The 18,075-nt window shown below is 39.7% G+C and overlaps 1 protein-coding gene across 2 annotated transcripts in view; it reads left to right on the forward strand.

The window, feature by feature from the left end:
- The window catches only part of nfatc1 (nuclear factor of activated T cells 1), a 286,505-nt gene that overhangs the window by 37,270 nt on the left and 231,160 nt on the right, over positions 1-18,075 (forward strand). For both annotated transcript variants that reach the window (XM_073050710.1, XM_073050704.1), the window contains exon 3: positions 7,898-8,057. In XM_073050710.1, the coding sequence (XP_072906811.1) occupies positions 7,898-8,057 (160 nt within the window). The remainder of the gene's footprint in view (positions 1-7,897; positions 8,058-18,075) is intronic.

An 18,075-nucleotide genomic window follows, 5' to 3' on the forward strand; every position in this document is an offset into this window, starting at 1 on the left:
AATAATTTCAAAACATAAGTACATTGAGGCAGTAAAAGGAAAAATAAAACACAGAATATAGTATTGCAGTTACAGAGAAAGTGCAGTGATCTGGGCTTATCATTAGTATAAAATATAATGGCTGACATTTTATACCAAGCAGCTCTTACTTGGTGTTATTAGATAAAATATTTAATATTTTTTGATTTCAATCCAATAACCAATATCTGAAAGAGTGAGGTTCCACATTGGTGAAAGTGTCAGGGAGGTTGATAGGTTGTAATTAAAACTTATCAAGTTATTAGAAAATTTACTGACCTTAGATTGGACACATCTTAGTATTTTCTAGTAGGTTTGGTGTATATTTGCCCTATAAATACTGCAACTTTATACACTCCAGTCCAGGTGAAACACCTGACTTCTGTCACAGCTTTGGATGTCAGATGTTGTTTCAGGCTTCCCCCTTTAATGATGATGAACTTTTAAAACCTTGTGCCTTTAGCGGTAATTGGCTGTCCTTTTTTATATACTGAACATAACTACATTTAATTCTTGGTCAGAAAGAGAGTTAAAGCTCTCTGTCAATCTTCTCAGAAGCTTACAATGCAAAATAGGAATATCATGGAGTGTTCATTGATAGTACAGGGCTGTGCTGGGAAAGCCAGGATTTATTCCACATCTCTAATCGTTCCAGATCCAAGTTCTTTTAGGCATCAAACCACATTGGTGGGCATGAAATCCCGTATGAATTCTGAGTAAAAATAGCAAACTATTTCTCTTTCAAAAAAAAAAGTACTAGTGAATCAGATGAATTATGAAATAGTAATCTGATAGTTGACTTTTATTGACTTTATTATTTTTAATTAATTACACTTAAATTCTACAGCTATCTTGGTGGGATTTGGACTCCAGTCTGTGCATTGCAGATTAGTCTTCTGGCTTGCTTGATTGGTATAGTAAACACTATGCTGCAGAAATCTGATGTCACAAATCTTATTAATCATTGCACTTAAGAGTGGTGACAGCTGACTTGCTATTTTTTTAATAATCTGATCACTTTGTAATGTAAATCATATTGTTGAACATTTTTGGACTATACCATGATATGAGCTAGAGTATCACCCCCATAAGTTATTCCTCCGGTCTGTTTCATTGTAGCTTAATTCTATCTGCAAAATGTAAGAGATAGGAAATTAAATCTCTCAAATCTGCTGCACCATTTAACAAACTCTTAGCTGAACGTCTACCTCCAAACCATTTCCTTTCATGTTCATCCATCCGTTCATTCTTCTGATATTTAAAAATCCCTCAGTCTCAGTTTTGGGTGCACTATTTGGACTGAGTCTCCAGTCTCCTGGGGTAGAGAATGCCACAGATTCACTACCCTTAGTGTGAAAAAATGTCTCCTCTTTTCAGTCCTAAATGTGCTGTCCCTTATTTTGAGACTGTGAGCTCCGATTTTTAGACTCAGTTCAGGGGAATTCCATTGTGCACCTACTCTGTTGAGCCTTCTAAGAATTTTATGTTTCTATATTTGTATTAATTCAATAAATCTAATTCTGAATCACTATTAATTTATTTACTAGCACTGCATTTCTGTATCTGCGACAACATGCTCTACTTCCTGCTTTCGTTTACCTTCTTGGTGTAATTGTGTATGAAATGATCTGCCTAGATGACATTCAAACAAATGTTTTTCACTGTATATGTGATAATGACAGACCAACAAAAAAAAATCAAAGTCTGTCAACCTCAAGTCTTGAAAGCCTCGATTAATTTTTTAACCTGAAGAAGAGTTCCAGATTTCCATTATAATTTGTGCAGGATTGGTTCCTGTGGATTTGACTCTAGCTTAGCACATCTTAGAGACCTGATAACCCTGAAAAGTTGCTCCATATTAATAAAATAAACAATGGAATTTCTATTAAAAACTGTGACTTTTATAAATGTATTCACCTGCAAGTGTTTATTAGTTATTTCAGGCATTCCTTCAGCTGTAGTGATGATTCTGCAGTGTAATTATTAGCTACTGGAGCTTTTTAAAACATTTTTTGAGTTTTTACAATGCAACAAAACAAAAAAAAGAGGTTTATACAGTGCTAAACAAACATATCAAAGTACAATTCATAACAATTAAGCAAAGCACCCATAGTAGAATCGTGTAAAGTTAGTTACCACCCCACCCTCCCACTACCCAACTCCAAGCCAACCTTACAATATATTAAAAAAGTTAATCATAACTACATCACTACAGAGCTGTATTTATAATAAAAAGGTATATTGCCTACTACCTAAACTATAATATGTTAACACATCAAAAAAAGCCATAGATCTTAACTGTAAGAAGCTGGAAGTAAGGGATTTAAATGCAAAAGAAAAAAAAGGAGGGATGCACCCTTATTCTAAATGGGAATTTTGAAAATATTCAAGAAACGGTCCCCACACCTTTTGGAACTTTATATCTGAATTAAGAAGTGAATAATAAATCTTTTCAAGGTCTAAGCAGGACATAATGTCTCTGAGCCATTAAGCATGAGTGGGTGGGGCAGCATCTCTCCACCTAAGAAAGACTGCACGTCTGGCCAAAAGAGAGGTGAAAGACAATGTACGATGCTTAGTCAGAGTTAAATGTATGTCAGCTTCTCCCAAAGTACTGAAAAGAGCAATCAGAGGGTTAGGTTCCAAATAGCAATTAAGTATGTGAGATAAAGTTTAAAAAAAAACTCTCCAAAATTTCTCCAAGCTAGGACAAGCCCAATACATATGAATAAGAGAGGCCTCACCCCCTTTGTATTTATCACAACAGGGACTAATATCAGGATAGAATCGCAACAATTTAGTTTTAGATGTATGAGCCCTGTGTACCACCTTGAACTGTAAATGGCAGTGGCGAGCACATGGGGAAGTTGAATTAACTGACTTGAGAATTGAATCCCAAACCTTGACAGACAAAGAAAAATTTAAATCATGCTCCCAGGCAGTTTTGATTTTGTCAAAGGGGGCTCACTTCAACATCATTAACATATCTCGAATAGTAGGAAGTAAGCCTTTACCCAATGGATTCATACGAAGTAACAAATCCACAACATTTTTAATGGGTACCTCAGGATAGTTTGGTATTAAAGGGTTAATAAAATGTCTAATTTGGAGATATTTAAAGAAATTAGTGTTAGGTAGGCCAAACTTTACAGACAATTGTTCAAAAGTTGCAAAGTGCTTATCTATGAAAAGATCTTCAAAACACGTAATGCCCTTTCTGTGCCAATCTAGAAATGTTAAATCCTGCATGGTAGGCTGAAAAAGATGATTATGTAGAAGAGTACTAGAGAGAGGAAAACCGTGAACCCCATTATGTTTTCTGAATTGAGCCCATATTCTCAGAGTGTGTCTGATAACCGGATTAACAATTGATTTAGGCAAATGGCAAGAAAGTGTGGAACCAAGAAGTGGGGAGATGGAGAGATCGGAGCTTTTTAACAATGAATTTCTACATTGGTTCTCTTGCTTGCCTGCTAAACTTTGGTGGAATGCATGTAATTGGTGGAAAGGCAGTGGTTTCCAGTGTGTTTATTTTCTGCCAGCGCTATGCTGGATAACGAGGAGACCACTGTATCAATTTACCCTCTCAATTCTGATATCCACTTCTATTAAGGGAACCCAGTTTCACTCTTTCCAAGTCAGAAACTCCAGATCTTATGGAGTATAGTAATAGCTATAGTTTATTAAAAATTGACAAATAACATTTGGACAGGGAATCAACAACAGTTGAAGGATACATATGAAGAGACCTTTCGACTGTGATGGCCACTTTTCAACTTGTCTTTATTGTCATATGCGTAGGTACAATGGAAAGAAAACTTGCTGCAACATCTCAGGCACATAGATACAGACAACACACAAATTATAAATTATATGAGTTACTTGAGACAGTGAAGGAGAAATACTGTTGAAGTAAGGAAATAGTGCAACAAAATAAAAAATGCAAGAGAATGCAGATGCTGAAAATCTGGAGCAACACATCCAAAATGCTGATCATTTCACTCCTTCTCGTTTTCCTTCCCCTCCCTCATGGCTTGCCCATCACTCATGCCTTTCTTCCTCTTGTTCCTCGGCTCCATCCATTTATTCTATGGTCTGTAGTCCTGACCTATCAGATAACATCTTGTTTATTCCTTGCCTCTTCTGCATATCACCTCCCAGCTTCTCACATCATTCCCACTTCCCCAATTAACTGCCTTCTTCTCCTCCTCACTTGGGTCACCCTTCACCCGCCAGCTTGTGCTCATTCCCATCCCTCCACCCTTTTATTCTGGCTTCTGCCTTCTTTCTGTTCGGTCCTGATGAAGGTTCTTGGCCTGAAATAGCTACTGTTCATTTCTTTCTATCAGTGCTACCTGATCTACTGAATTCCTCCAGCAATTAGAAACATGCCTGTTGTAGTGCAACAAGTTGTCTGTACTGCCCTGACACTGAGCCAGGATTAGGCTTATGCAGGGCTAAGACACTGATAGGTTTAGGAAAGTATTTAATCCTAAATCTGATGGTGTGGGAATTTAGGCTTCTGTAGCTCCTGTACAATGGTAGTAGCAAGAAGAGGACATGGCCCACATGGTGTGGATCATTGAGTCATAGAACACTACAACATAGAATTAGGTCCTTCAGCCTATCTAGTCCATGCTGAACCATTAATCCAACGATCTGTGCCTGGACCATAGCCCACCATACCCCTCCCATCCATGTACCTATCCAGATTTCAAAGTTCAAAGTAAATTTAATTATCAAAGTACGTATACTGTATGTCACCATACACAACCCTGAGATGCATTTTCCTGCAGGCATACTCAGCAAACCTATAGAATAGTAACTATAACAGGATCAATGAGAGGTCAACCACAGTGCAGAAGACAACAAACAGTGCAAATGCAAATATAGATAAATAGTAATAAATAAGGAGAACATGACGAAATGAGATAAAGAATCCTTGAAAGTGAAATCATTGGCCTTGGATAATTTCTCTGAGGTGTTGAAATCGATCCTGTGTCCACCACATCCTCTGACCTCTTGTTCCATGCTCTCACCACCCTTTGTCTGAAGAGGTTTCCTCTCATGTTCGACTAAGCCCATGACCTGTAGTTATTATTTCACCCAACCTCAATGGAAAAAACCTGCTTGTGCCCTTGATGATATTTGCCACCTTCTTGAGGCAAATACCTCATGTAGATGTTCTCAGTGGTAGGGAGGGTTGTACTCATGATTGATATTGCTGTGGATCATTCCAATTCAGTGTGCCACTAATGGTTATATCCAAAGTTTTATTATACAGAAGAAGGAGTTAAAATTATGTGTTAAGTGTTCAGTATAGTAATGAAAGTGTTTTATTTTCCACTTTTGAACCAGTGACTTGAATGCAGCTGAAGTTAAGAATAGTTGTGGAATTGCAACTGCTGTCAGATCAGGTTGACTTGCATCTGAACTTTCTGCTGCCTGCCTTAAATTTAAGAGCATAAGAAATAGAAACAGGAATTAGCATTACACCATTGTTCAATGGGATCATAGCTGTTCTTTTAACTCACTGCCCCTCTTTTGCGCATATCCCATTTCCCATAACAGCCCCTTTGGTAGGAAGTCCAAATACTACTTGCATACTGAAGAAATTTCTTTTCATCTCAGTCTTGAATGGTGGACCCTTTGCTTTGAGAAAGGTTTCAATGAGATCCTCTCTTCATTCTTCTGAATTCGAGTGAGTACAGACCCAGAGCCATGAAACGTTCCTCATATGATAACCCTTTCACTCCTGGAATTATCCTTGTGAATCTCCTTTTGACCCTTTGTAATGCCAGCACATCTTTTCTAAGATGAGGGGCCCAAAACTGTTCACAATACTCAAGGTGAGGCCCCACCAGTGCCTTATAAAGCCTGAGCATCACATCCTTGTTCTTGTGTTCTAGACCTCTTGAAATGAATGCTGACATGGCATTTGCCTTCATCACCACTGACTCAACCTGCAAGTTAACCTTCAGGGTGTTCTGCAAATGGACTCCCAAGTGCCTCTGCATCTCAGATTCCTGGATTTTCTCCCCGTATAGAAAATTATCCTGGCATTTGTCCTGTTGATATGTGTAGGAACATTGTTGACTTTGAAATCACCTCTTACTCTTCTAAGCTTGCTAGGAAGGGTTATCTGAGCTGACCCCACTTACCTGAGAGTTCTTCTGGAGTCGAACAGATTCTGAGAAACAACTAGACCTCAGGTGGTGGATCCTGAGGTCTTATCCTAGAATGCCCCAACAAAGACATTTAAACTGTTTTTAAATATCTCCGAAGATATTTAAAGGATGACACAAACTGGCTTAAATAATGAGTAATCATTAAAAAAAATTAAAAATAACTTAAGTACTATCTTCACACCCCCAGTACCTATTCCCCATCACTGAAATAAAAGGAGTTGCACACATTACGTTACTCATCCCTGGCATAAAATTTACAGTTGAATACAAAGTTAGGCCTCTTCTCTGTGAGTGACTTCCTCCAACACTGGACTCAGTAGCAAGTCCATGTTAAATGGCAGAGAGAAGTTGGATTGTGGGAAGGAAAAAAATGGTTCTCTGTGGAACTACCGGCCAAGCAAGCATATGTTCAGCTGATTATATTTCATGCAAGTGACTGAGAACTAATTCACGAACCTCCTCCCCCAATCTTGTTAAAAGTTTCATTTCCCATGAAATTTTCAGTTTTCATTAATTATTTTTAAATTGAAAATGTAAAGTTAGAGACAAAAATAATTTATGGTTGAAGATTCATTATACTCAGTAAATGTTTGATTTAAAAAGTATTTATGGTCGATCTTTTTAAGTGCATTTTCTCATTTAATTTACTTAACTTGACAAAATGTTTTATAGCATGATTTAGAGATAAATAAAAAGTACAACATAGAAAACATTTGAAACCATCTCCAAATTTAGTTAAGGGAGCTTTGCTGTCCTATTTTGCAATGCTTAAATAAGCTCAAGTTAAATGTAATTCTTCAGAGTAAAATTGTAAATAAAATTATTAAAAATAATTAAAAAAATTAACACCTGCAGTTGTATGAAAGTTTTGAATTTCCTTCTTATGACTAACTTTGTGTCAAATTAGAAAAACTACATTCATCTTAATTTAATAAAAAATATTGACTAATTTCCGGATCACGTAAAATTAATTTACATTATGATAGCCACAATCTATCTTAAAGATGGCTGATATCTTGGAAAATAAATCTAGTAAAATCATATTTCTTGTAAGTTTCAAACCAATAAAAAAATCATTACCACAAAATAAGACGAATTGAGAGAGGAAATGTCACTGGTGGATTCACTCTCTTATTTGCTCATTTCTTTGCTTATTTTGAGAAGCTGTACATACAATACAAAAGTTCTGTGACCATTAACTGATTATCCTGTTGCAAAAACTTAAATCGTTTGGGAATTTTTTGGAAGAAATCAGCCTTGTTATGTGCATTCAAACATCAAGCCAAGGACAAGATTCATATTGAGAGCGATACAAATCTAGGCTACAGGAAATGAATTACTTAGCCGAGATAAGGTCTTACCTTTACTTAATGATGCAAAGTAACACCATAATAAAAACCATCTGATTGAAAGCCAATTCTTGATGTAATGTAAACTCCCTGTGGTTGTTAAAACTGCTTTGTAAATCTTGTTTTATTTAAATGTGATACTGAGTGCCATGATGTAGAGACCAAAACTTTGCTCTTCAGGAGAGTAAAATAAATTAGTATTTGAAATTGTCACATATCTGTGATTAGATATTTCTGAAAGAAAGGTAAACCTGAAATATGTAACCCTATGTTGACACAGAATTCATGTACTGAGTGTGATTAAAGCATGTTGCTAAATTACACTTGTTTCCTTTTGCTTAGCTCTACTTTGCCTGCCCTTGACTGGCAGTTGCCATCCCATTCAGGACCGTACGAGCTGGAGATCGAAGTACAGCCCAAGTCCCATCATAGAGCACACTACGAGACGGAGGGCAGTCGTGGAGCTGTAAAGGCGTCTGGCAGCGGACACCCAGTTGTGCAGGTTGAAATGCTACGTTAATACAACCGGTTTCTTACAGATACTAACCATACTTGCAGCATGCACAATGGTTCCTTAGTTTAGGAGTAGGTGTAGTGCATTGCTTCTGCAGCATGCGCTGCAGCGCAGTTCCGCTGTAAGCCCCTGTGTAATTGCAGTTACTGTTTTCTCAAGGGTGTGGGTGTGTAGTAAGGTTGACTTGGATTTATGTGCTGTGGGAAGGTAGTGGTTGGTGGTTTAGTGGGACCAACCAGCTGGCTAAACATTACAGTGCAGTTTAGAATCAAACATGTTGGGGTGTGAGGCTGGAGTCACATATATGGCTGTGTAGGACATCACACAGTATTAAAACAGTCTTTTGGCCCAGCTTGTTCATGTTGACCAAGGTGTTTATCCAAGGTAGTCCCACTTGCCCACGTTTGGTCCATATTCCTCAATCTTTTCTATTCTTGAACCTACCTAAACGTATTTTAGTCATTGCTCAAAGTTTAAATATATTATCAAAGTACATGTATGTCACCATACAGAACTCTAAGATTCATTTTCTTGTGGGTATTCATAGTAAATACAAGAAAGAGAATATAATCAATGAATTAGAATTTAGAATTTATTAAAAAATTTACATCCATTCCACAACATGAGGGAGTACAAATCTTTGTGTTATGACTCTGTTGCAATGTACAGGCATGTGAATTTAAAAATCTAATGGCTTGTAGGAAAAAAGCTGTCCTGTAGCCTGTTGGTCCTGGCTTTAATGCTGTGGTGGTGTTTGCCAGACGAAGCAGCTGAAACAGTTTGTGTTTGGGGTGACTGGTGTCCCCGATGATCTTCCAGACCTTCTTTCTGCACCTACTGCTGTAAGTGTCCTCAGTGGAGGGAAATCCACATCCACAAATGCACTGGACTGTCTGTACCACTCTCTGAAGTGCCCAATGGTCGAGGTTGGTGCAGTTCCCATACCAGGTGGTGATACAGCCAGTCAGGATGTTCTCAATGGTGCACCTGTAGAAGGTCTGGAGGATTTAGGGGCCCATGCTGAGGTGGAAGAGATACTGTTGTGCTTTTTTTTTTTTGCCACAAAGCTGGTGTGTACACAGTCCGGGTGAGATCATTGGTGATGTGTATAGTGAGGAACTTGAAACTGCTCACCCTCTCAACTGCAGGCCCTTTGATGTTGATTGGGCCGAGCTTGTCTCCGTTCCTCCTGTAATCCACAGTCAGCTCTTTTGATTTTTGGACATTGAGGGAGAGGTTGTTATCCTGGTACCACTGTGTCATGGTGTCAACCTCTCCTCTGTAGGCTGTCTCATTATTGCTAGAAATAAGGCTGATCAAAGTCATGTCATCAGCGAATTTGATCAGCAGATTGGAGCTGTGCGTGGGTGTAAAGGGAGTAGAGGAGGAAACTCAGAACACAACCCTGGGGTCACCTGTGTTGAGGGTCAGAGGGGCAGAGGTGAGGGAGCCCATCCTTAACATCTGTCGGTGATCCGATAAGAAGTCTAGGATCCAGCTGCACAAGGTGGGGTGCAGGCTGAGGTCTCCGAGGCTCCTGACAAAATATTTCCCAGGTGACGCTATCAAAGCAGCCTTGTAACATCAAGTCTGATTGGTTGGACCAGAAGTGGAAAGTTTTCACTATGGCCGCTTCCTGCTTCAACTTTGGCCTGTAGGCAGGTAGGAGAAAAATGTAGGAATGGTCAGACTTTCCAAACGGGAGCTGGAGAAATGGTTTGTAGGCATTGCGGAAGGGAGAGTAGCAGTGGTCGAGTATGCTTCCTCCCCGTGTGCTCACCTCGACGTGTTGGCAGAACTTCGGGTAAGCTCTGGTCAGTGATGCTTGGTTAAAGTCTCCAGCGATGATCAAAGCAGCCCCGGGCATGTGGTTTCATGGATATTAATGGTTTCACAAAGTTCATTGAGAGCCAGGTTGGCATCGGCCTGTGGTGGGATGTACACAGCTGTAATAATAACAGACGTGAATTCCCTAGGCAGCCAGAAAGGTCGACATAGCAGCATAAGGTTCTCCAGATCCGGGAGAAAAAGGATTTTGCTGAGAACAGACAACAAGATGGACAAATACAAAAGAAAAAATATAATAAGTAAGCAATAAATATCGAGAACATGAGATGAAGAACTTGAAAATGAGTCTATAGGTTGTAGGAATAGTTCAGTGATGAGTTGAGTGAAGTTATCAACTTTGGTTCAGGACCCTGATGATTGAGGGGTAATAACTGTTTCTAAACTTGGTGTGAGTCCTGAGGCTCCTGTACCTCCTTCATAATGGCAGCAGTAAGAAGAGAGCATAGTCAGGATGTTGGAGGCTCTTGATAATGGCTGCTGCTTTCCTGCGACAATTGGACTCACTTCTACAGCTCCTTCTGGCAGCTTATTTTCATATATTCAACACCCTCTATGTGGGGAAATTTCCTCTAAAGTCCCTTTTAAATCTCTTCCTTCTCCCATTGAATGTGTCTTTTTGTTGTAGACTACCTTACACAGGGAAAAAGTGAGTGATTAAATTGCATTCAAATGGAACAAACTAGTATTAATACAGGCACTGCTTTTAGGAGAGATGGCATCTATTTGGTTAAGGCAAAGTTGACAATGGAGCTCTTGGGCTTCAAGAACCATTTAGCAAGAACTATTGAATGGGGTATTGTAACAGTTAGGCAAATGGGCCAGGCATGTGTTTGAATCCCATTTGGGGAATTTACATTTAAATAAATCTGGAATGAAAGGTTAGAATCAGTCATGAAGCATCTTTCCTTCCTTACAAAAGGTAAATACATGTGAGATCACATATTTTAGATAGCAGAGAGAGCTTTTAGAAGAAAAAGTGAATCATTAAAGACTGGGGTTGCTGTAGAAATGGTGTAGAGAGGAAAGAAGGCATGAAGTTAAGTAGCCAATGATCAGTGTTAAGTGTTGAATGGTTGCCCTTTCTGTAACAAGTATTTGTATATTGCCTTGGTCAGAACATAGACAGCAACTACATTTTCTTTAAACACCACAGTCATATAGCACAGAAACAGGCCCTTCAGCCCAATTTGTTCGTGCTGACCTTTTTTCCCACCAAAACAAGTCATATTTACCCACATTAGGCCCAAATTCCATGAAATTTTTCTTATCCACATACCTGTCCAAATGTCTTTGAGTGTTGTTATTGTTTCTGCCTCAGTCACTATCTCTAGCATCTCACAACATAGACACACCACTTACTGCATGAGGAAGTTGTCCCTCAGGTTCCTTTTAAACTTTTCACCTCTCATCTTAAACCTATGCCCTCTAGTTTTTAATTACCTTTCCCTGGGATAAAGACCATATGCATTTATCTTATTTGTGTTGTTTATAGTTTTTCTGGACCTCTATAACTTTATCCCTCAATCTCCTAGATTCTAAGCTATAAAGTCCTGTTCTGCCTGTCCTCTCTATAACTTAGGCCACTGAGTCCTGGCAGCATTCTTGTAAACCATTTTGGAAATGGAGGTAGCAGTAGCATTTATTCAGTAGATAGGGATCTCTTCATCTATGTCTATCTTGACCCTTGACCCTAGGGTTATAGGTTGAATAAAATTGCTCTGTGATAAATCACCATCTACATCTAGGAATGTTTGCATTCCTTCGTTCTCTGATTTTTTGCTTCGAAGAGGTGAAGCTGAAGTTCCTACTGACAGACAAATTGCCCACTGTTGCCAGTTGCCTTTCAGTCTGACTCCAGATGCAGTCAGCTCCCAGGTAACTGCTGATGCTGTGCAGAGCATGCCCTCTCTGAGTGCGTGACGAGCTGCACTCACTGAATGGCTTTGTCAGCCAATGAGAACCTGACCCTTGTCTACACTATCAGTGACATCAAAGGAGTATGGAAGTCTTTGACTTCCACTAAAATAAAAGTGACAAGGCATTAACTTAACAAATATTTAAACTTTAAAAATCATCTGAGTGAAATCAGATATAAAAAAAAATCTTCTTAACGTTTCTGCTGTTAATCTGATAAAGTTCAGAGGTTTGAGAGCAGGAACATCTGAGGTGACCTGAACTGCCCTTGCAGACTCCATAAGGAGTCCCGGTAGAATTAGGAACATGTTTTGGGGTCAGCACCTATAGAAATGGAAGGTTCAGGAGCCCTGAGTTTCTGCTCAGTAAATTATTCAACAGCCAGCAACTTGGCTGGTTTTCAAACGGAAGATCTGCCCCGTTATATTGGATCATAAATTGTATGATGATTGTACGTTGATCAATTTTATACACAGAACTGCTTTCTTTATATGATACTTCACCAGACATTCAGGGTGGTTGAGAAGTAAGCTGTTGAACAAGGCATGTGAAGCAGCCACAGTGTTGTAGCCACAAGTTCTATTAGCACATTCAAAAACCAGAATGCAACTCAAGAGGAAGTAAGTGGGTGTATTCCCTTTGCTTGTGAAGCTGAAGAAGTATTTTCCCAGTAAATTGCAAGTACTTTAGATTAATTGGGTCAAAATTTCTTTTAACTCACAAATTAAAACACAGCTACAGACTTGCACTGCATATTTCGTAGACTACCCAAATTTAAGTTTATTGACATGCACGGGATAAATACCATGGAATTGAGCTTTTTGCAGCAGCAACATGGTTTATTACAAACATAACGTTTGTTCAATAAACTTAAATTAAAATAAATTATGCATAATTTACATGGCAAAATAAATGTAATGATATTAGTGCAAGTTGACTGAGGGAGAAATAAATATAGTCCAAGGTAGTGTTAGGGTTTTTCAGGTTAATTCAAGAACCTGTTGGCAATGGGGAAGAAGCTGTTGTTGAACCTTGAGGTGCGAGTCTTCAGATTCCTATACCTATGGCCTGATGCCAACACTGAGTGAGGCTATGGCCTGGGTGGTGAGGGTCCTTGATGATAAATATAGCCTTTCTGGGACTTCACCTCTTACAGAAGTCCTGAATGGTGGGGAATAGCTGTAGGCTTTTAGACAGGGATCATGAAGCAGTCCAAGACTAGGTTAATAGTTAATAGTAGTTAACCTGTTTGGGTCCTAATGTGGTTTGGTTTTGACATTGTTATAGAATCTGCCTGATCTCTATTTCCATTCATACTTTGTGTCTCAAGCCATGGTTTGACATCTTCAGTTACCTTTCCTTTGGCACTTTTAAAGAGGTGATAAATTACAACTGTTTAGCAAGTTCACATGATAATGCAAGACCTGTATTGAAATGGTACTGGTCTGGAGTTTGGTAATTGGGAGCCAATGCAGATTTCCAATCCAAGTGATTTGCTGCAATGAGCTTTGATGTTCAATTCTGACAGAGAAAATAAGGTGAATGCAAACTTGTGATCTGCCCATCGGTTGTAATGGAGAATCTGCTGGAGTAGCCTGTGACAACCTAGTGCAAAGAATGTTGCCTTATGACTTTCAACAGAGGTGAATGTCTGTGATGCACTGTGATAATTATTAGTTTGTATGTTCAGCTATTCTGTTCTTAAGGATTTTTCACCTTTGTTCTAAGGTTTGCAAAGTCAAAGGCAGCTTTATTGTTATAGCACACGTATGCACAGGTGCAATGAAAAACCTAGTTGCAGCAGATTCAGAGGCCCGTAGTGTCAGATAAGCAGTATGCACAAGGAAATATAAATTAAGCATAAATTTTGTGCAGATTTTGCAAGAAACACATGTAGGAAAAAAAGGAGAGAAGTTCAAAGTGCTTATGATGTATTGAACTGAAGGGAAGTTGTATTTTGGCCCTGATGCTGTGGGGCTCGGGCATCTTTAACTCCTGCCTGATGGTATCTGCAAGAAGATGGCATGGCCGAGATGATTTTAAATGGAGAGATATTGCAGGTTCACCTAATCCCGGACAGGCATCGCTCAGCTAGCTACAAGCCTTTTCTAAAGCTCTATTGTGGGTGGAGCATATTTTGTCTTCCCTTCCCCTGCCCAGACATGAACCCATTGCATTGAGGAAGGCTCTGTTGGTGTACAAGACTTTGTCACAAGGGATCAAACTGGCTCACAACCCTGAGCTTCCCTTGTTTGTACTTTTTAAAGCACGTAGTTAGAATGATAAGTGACATACTGGCCTTTATTGCAAGAGAGTAGGTGTTCAGAAATAAATATGTTTTAGAAATGAGGTTGTTTGCAATGGTGAAGCCATGCCTGGAGTTGGTTCTTTTGGAGGCAGTCCAGGTTAGTTTATGAGATAGGACAGTTGTCCTACCACAGGCGGCTAAAAAAAGTTGTATCCTTGATGTTTAAAGGAATAAGGGCTGATCTTCCTGAAATAAATACGATCAGGAATGTCAGAAATGAAAAGTTTTTGTAGTGGGAGAGTCTTGAATATGGACTCTTAGTTACCAGATAAGTGGAGCGATCATTTAAAACTTCTCAAAGCGGGTGATGTACTTCTGATTTTTCTAACCCAGAGGGGTGTGGAGACAAGATCCCTGAAAATCTTTAAAGAGGAAGTACATACTATTTGGAACATTGTGGAATTAAAAGCCTATGCGGAGCTAGCACGCAACAGGAGTTGTGGCCTGAGACAAACAGATTGACTTGAATGATGGTGTAGGCTTCAGGTGTTACTCCTGCTCTTACAGTCATCTGCTTTTATTTTCTCTGCTGGCTGGTAGCCATTGTTCATGGCCTCCTGCTGCCCCCCCGGTACCGGTACAATACATTTTGCCCCATTCCCTTTCCTGGTGACAGATGTAATTCACTGCACCAGCCTACCAAGCGACCCCCATCTTTTTGCATTGGTTGTGACTGTATGGATAGTGGTTCCACCTGAAGGCCTGTGAGCTCACATTCCACTCCAGGGTCCTTCTTAGGAATCCAGGTTGACACTCCTGTGTGGTACTGAGGGAGTGCTGCACTGATGGTGTTGCTATCTTTTGGATGAGATGTAATCTCACCTTCCTCCTGTAAGGACTATGATGCTATTTCAAAGAGTGCAAGAAAATTAGCTTGTCAAATATTTATCCATTGATCCAAAATGGGTTACTTAGCCATGAACACATTCCTAAATATAGTAACATCCATTTGTATTATATATTAAGCAGTGCTGTATAGAAGATTCCACAACTGCAGATCATCACATCTAGTCACATTCCATTACCCAATGTGCACACAAGGATGTGAGTCATTGTCTACTGATTGGTGACACGGGACATAGCCAATTCCCTACCTCGGCATCACCTAGTCCACTCCATCATTATCCTTCCCAATGTTGATTAGCCCGTTGCTATGACACGTTATCAACAGCCATCCTTAACAAAACATTGTTGTCTAAGGCATTTTGTTAAAAGAATAATGTGGCATACAGTTAAGTGTTTTTTTTAATGAAAAAGTGTGGTAATTTCTCCCTTTTTGTTGATTTGTTATTAGGACAGTACACCCATTCATTGAATTTTATGCGACATAATGTTGCCAGACAATCTTGAAGACTGATCTCTGTTATTTGTAGTTTTGCTTGTAGTTACTTTTTTTATTGCCATGCACAGAAAAAACTGAGTTTAAGGGTTGCAAGGAAACACAACTCTCACAATCCTCAGCACGAATTTTAGTGATGAAAGAATCTGAGTTAGGAATTCAGCCTTGATTGCTTGTGCAAGGTAATAACAGATACACACTGCAATCCTTCCAGCACCCATTTCAGTGCCTTCATTGGAGCCAGGTTTCAGAAGTGGTGAACATTGCAAAATTACTCCCGTGTAAGCGCATTCTGTGTAACTGGCCGAAGACTTGTCGACTCTTTTTCTTTTGAACTGCCAGGAGTTTACAGTTGTTAAGCTGCGGCGTGCAGTGTGCCAGATGGAGGGCAGAAATAAAGTGATTCTGCCTCTGTGCAGACATAACCAAAGACTTTCCTGTGAATTTTAACTATGTGGTTTACCAAAACAAAAACTGACAGCATGCAGCTGCTGGGAGCCACATCACTGCACATGGCTGTGAATGTAGAATCTGCACCCTTAACAACAGCAGGAAGTAACATTGTTTAAGAACAACTGCAGAAGAAATAGCAGGAGAAATTGGGCCTTATAGGTTCTCAAGTCTGATACTCCCATTGTGTAAGAAAATGGCTGATCTGAGCTTAGCCTCACCACCACCACTTTTCTAGTTGTACCCAGCCCTTAACTCACCAAAAATCTTTCTATTTCAGCTGGCATTCACTGGGAGCATAACTGGATGTTTCCCTTCATATAAGTACACAAATTCAGGCTAGAAGTAGACCAATTGGCCCTCGTAAGTCTTCCCTGCCATTTACTAAGGTTATGTTAATCTGATTGTAACCTCATCTTCTGCTCTAACTCCCCCTAGAAGTTTGCAAATGATATCCTGGTAGTGGCTGAGTATGAAATAATGATGAGTCAGAGTAGAGAAAGGATATAGAATTGGCCAGATGGCATGGTGTCGTGATAACAATCTTTCTCCCAATCTTGGCAAAACAGATGTGCTGGTCATTGGCTTCACAAAGAGGGGTGCTGCATGTGCTTCGGTTTACAGCAATGATGCTGAGATTGAGAGCTTCAGGTTCCAAGGAGTGAACATTACCAATAAACTGTCCTGGTACAGCTAAGTAGATGCCTTAATGAAGAAACCACAGGAGCACATCTGCTTTCTTGGGGGGCTAAAGAAATTTGGCATGTCCCCTTTGGCCCTCACCAATTTTATCTATTCACCAAAGCAAGTATTCTATCCAGATGCATCCGTTTGGTCTGCCCCAAAACTAAAAGAAGTTGCAGAGTTGTGGACATAGTTCAGCACATTACGATAGCCAACCTCCCCTTCATAGACCCAGTCTGCGCTTCTTGCTACCTCTGTGGAGCAGTCAGCATAATCAAAAACTCCTCTCACCTCAACATCTTCTCCTGAAACCCGCCCCCACCCCCCATTGCGCAGATCATACAAAAGCATGAATGTACCTACCAGCAGGCTCCAGGACATCTTCAACCCTGCTGTTAAAAATCTATTGAGCAGTCTCCATGCGTGGAAAGGTGGATTTGTGACTTATGATCTGTCCCCTCATGGCCTTCTGCTTTTTTTGTCTGCACTGCACTTTCTCTGTAACCGTAGCATTTTATTTTGCTTTCTGTTATTGCTTTTCCCTCGTACAACCGCACTGCAATGATTTGCTGAAATTATCTGTATGGATGGCATGCAAAACAAAGTTTTTCACTGAACCAAGACGTCCCATTATTTATAAACACTGAACTCTGATCCTGCTCAAGAGGAATTATCCTCTTGACGTCAGTCTTGTCATGACAGCCCAGGATCTTAAATGTTTCAGTCAATATGAAAGCAAATTTTAAGAGGTATTTAGACAGGCACTTGAACATGCATGGAACAGATCTATGGACCATGAGGAGACAGATGGGTTGAGTGAGATTGGCATTTTAGTTGGTGCCGATATGGTTTTCCTGTGCTGTACTTCTCCATGTCACACTCACTCTTCTAAACGCCAGCAGGTACAAGGCCAGTCTCTCCCACCTTCGTAAATAAGGCAACCCTCCATTCCAGACACAACTCTAGTAAATCAACTCTTGAGTTGCTGCAAATGCATTCCATCCTTCCTTAATGAAGGATACCAAAACTGTGCACAATTATCCAATGTGATCTCATCAACAGAACATACAAGGGTAAACTTCCAATTTTGATCTTCAATTCCCCTAGCGATAAACTACGACACTTCATTGCCCTTACGTACTTGCTGTACTTGCATACTAGCCTTTTGTGGGTAATGCAAAGGAGACTCAAGTACATTCAGGTTTCTTCAGTCTCTCAGCATATATGATCTGTAAAGATTTGAAAGGCTGAATATTCTCTTCCTTTGCTACAATTTTCTATGATCCTATGATTTAAAATTTGAAAGAATAAGAATTACCATGCATATTTAATCCAAAGAGTGCTAATAAAATTGCATGGGATGACGGGGTCAGTAAAACAGCTGGTGTAACAGGGTAGCGTAGTGGTTAGCACTGTGCTTTACAGAACCAGTGACCTGGGTTCAATTCCTGTAAGGTGTTTGT

The sequence above is a fragment of the Hemitrygon akajei genome, chromosome 1, assembly GCF_048418815.1.
Source record: "Hemitrygon akajei chromosome 1, sHemAka1.3, whole genome shotgun sequence".
Classification (NCBI taxonomy): domain Eukaryota; kingdom Metazoa; phylum Chordata; class Chondrichthyes; order Myliobatiformes; family Dasyatidae; genus Hemitrygon; species Hemitrygon akajei.